The sequence below is a fragment of the Palaemon carinicauda genome, chromosome 10 (assembly GCF_036898095.1).
Source record: "Palaemon carinicauda isolate YSFRI2023 chromosome 10, ASM3689809v2, whole genome shotgun sequence".
NCBI lineage: Eukaryota > Metazoa > Arthropoda > Malacostraca > Decapoda > Palaemonidae > Palaemon > Palaemon carinicauda.
The window spans coordinates 89,876,380-89,878,905 of record NC_090734.1 but is presented as its reverse complement, the minus strand read 5'-3'; the positions used below and the strand labels follow the sequence as shown (position 1 = coordinate 89,878,905).

The 2,526-nt window shown below is 46.0% G+C and overlaps 1 protein-coding gene across 1 annotated transcript; it reads right to left on the bottom strand.

The window, feature by feature from the left end:
- Window positions 1-998: 998 nt before the first annotated feature.
- LOC137648116 (uncharacterized) lies at window positions 999-1,856 on the bottom strand. Its single transcript, XM_068381050.1, has 2 exons — window positions 1,412-1,856; window positions 999-1,180 (listed from the first exon to the last, which is right to left on the bottom strand). The coding sequence occupies exons 1-2, from the start codon at window positions 1,854-1,856 to the stop codon at window positions 999-1,001; spliced, it is 627 nt and encodes a 208-aa protein (XP_068237151.1).
- Window positions 1,857-2,526: the final 670 nt, after the last annotated feature.

Here is a 2,526-nt window from a genome sequence, read left to right as displayed (position 1 = left end):
TATAGATCTGTGAGTCTGTGTGTCCGTTTGAGTGTGTTTGCGTGTGTGTTTATATGTGGGTTATTGCTTGCAGGCACAAACTCTTGTGTTAGTACATTCCGATGAATCATTTTATGTAATCACAATAACCCCTATCTAATGAATTTCAAGTGCAATAGATATAAGGACACTAAAATTCTACAAACGGAACAGGAAAGGGATGAATTTCAAACGGATAATCTTGAAGGAACAGAACCAAGATATCATTCTTAACCCTCCAAAAATTGTTGGATTAGGATCTCGGTCGTCTCATTAGATTATACAATCACATTTTTGATTTATAAAACAGAATACGATCAAATTTTATGAATATAAGACCAGCATATGGAATCAAAATAATATTAATAAAAATATCAAGTCCGAGTTGATAAGGGTGAAAGCAGAAAATATTCAATATTGTCTTACAAAATTCTACTTATATCACATAAACTATTGTCAAGTTTCATTTAATCTGTGCTTTAATAAAAAATATTCAATATGAAAAAGAAATAGTAACATAAAATTAGGAAACGTATTTGTTAACATGTATTAAAAATATTGGTTTACATTTTGTTAACTTTTTTATACGTAAATATACTCTAAGGACAGTGAGACGAGCTATCACCAACAACTGACAGTTTATTCAAACAGGGGCGAGAATATAATACAAGGTGCGGACGGAAATGTGGCATGGGCGCTGGCGCCAATCTGGCTTGAACCAACCGCCACTAAATCTGTGTTTTTTCACACGTACAAATACTTGAAATACAAGTCAATGAAACAATGTAACGAAATGATAAATACATGAAATTGTAGCTGTGAGGGAGCGGAACAAATATATACAATTAGCCACAGTGTGGCGAAAGGAGAATTAAATGAAATGGAAAATTCGATGAAAATGCTGAACGACGGAGGGAGCGATGTCCTTACAAGTACCACCCCCCCCCCAAGACATCAGGCGGCATATAAGGCTGATGAGCCTAGTCTTCATATCGTTTCGGTCGTCGGAGGGTTCCTCTTGTTTTTGAACGAAGGGGCACGTCGGCTGTCGGCGTATGGATCGCTACCTCTCGTCGTCGTTTTTTGCTTATCTTCTCGTTGGCCGCCTTGTTTTCAGGTGGCACTCTGGACCTGCCAGGTCCCGCGGAGGCAGTGTCGCTTCCTTCGAAAAAACGCCTTTTTCACGCGGTCTATTGAGACCCAGTCCTCTTGGCTATACACGTTGAGAAGGAAGGCTTTCGTCATTTTATTGATGACTCGGTAGGGGCCTCGATAGGGTCTGGTTAGTGGCAGTCGATGAGCGTCGACGCGAACGAAAACATATCCGCTGTCGTCCAGGTTCCTCGGCTTGAAATGACAGAATATATATATATATATATTCTGTCCTGGTAACTTTTAAGACATGGCCTGAACTTCCTGGCGATGTCCCTAAGATGATCCAGCTGCGTGTCGTCGGTTGATGTGGGAAAGAATTCGCCGGGAACTGCGAGCGCTTCTCCGTAAACCTTTTCAGCGGGCGATGGCTCGCCATCTGTGCGAGGGGTGGTCCAAAGGCCTAGAAGTACCCAAGGAAGTCGTGATTTCCAGTCCCCGTCGATGCAGCTCGCCATCAGGAGCACCTTGAGGGCGCGATGAGTTCGTTCAAACATGCCGTATGCTGCGGGGTTGTATGCCGTGGTGCTTTGGAATGTCGTTCCTATCAGGTTTGCCAGAGTGAGACATATCTCTGACAGGAAGGCAGGGCCTCTGTCTGTTGTGATGTCGTTAGGAACGTCAAATCTGCTCACCCAGCTCGACAAAAGGGCTTCGGCGCATGCTTGGGTTGTAGCTTCGGTCATCGGTGATGCTTCCAACCACCTCGTGGAGCAATCGATGATTGTCAGCAGGTAGCGAGCAGATCCCGAAGGCAGCAAAGGTCCCACGACGTCGATGAGGATGTGACCGAAACGCCTTTTCGGTTGGGGAAAATCACCTAACCCCGATTCGGTGTGACGGCTGATCTTGCTTGTCTGGCAATTGATGCATGTCTTCGCCCATTTGCGGGCCTCCTATCTTATCCCTGGCCAGATTAACTTCTCAGACAGGAGGCGAGCAGTGGTGCGTCCCGAGGGGTGTGAAAGTACATGGATGATGTCGAATATTTTTCTTCTGTGGGAAGCTGGAATCCAGGGACGTGGGCGGCCGGTGCTAGTGTCGCAGAGGATAGTTACTCCTGCCGGCTAGAGGGGAATTGCAGTTATTTTGAGCGCAGATGGTCCCGAGGTCAGTGTAGTCAATTCCAACTTGGATTGCGTCGATTTCAATCCTTGAAAGTGCGTCTGCGACTTGGTTTTTCTTTCCTGGAATGTAGCTTATGGTGCACCTGAATTCGGCGATTGCTGCGAGATGGCGTTGTTGTCGGGAGGACCATGCGTCTGTCGATTTTGTGAAGGCGGGTACGAGGGGTTGAAGGTCCGTCGCGATGGTGAAGGGTGTGCCCTCCAGGATGTGCCTGAAGTGGCGGACGGC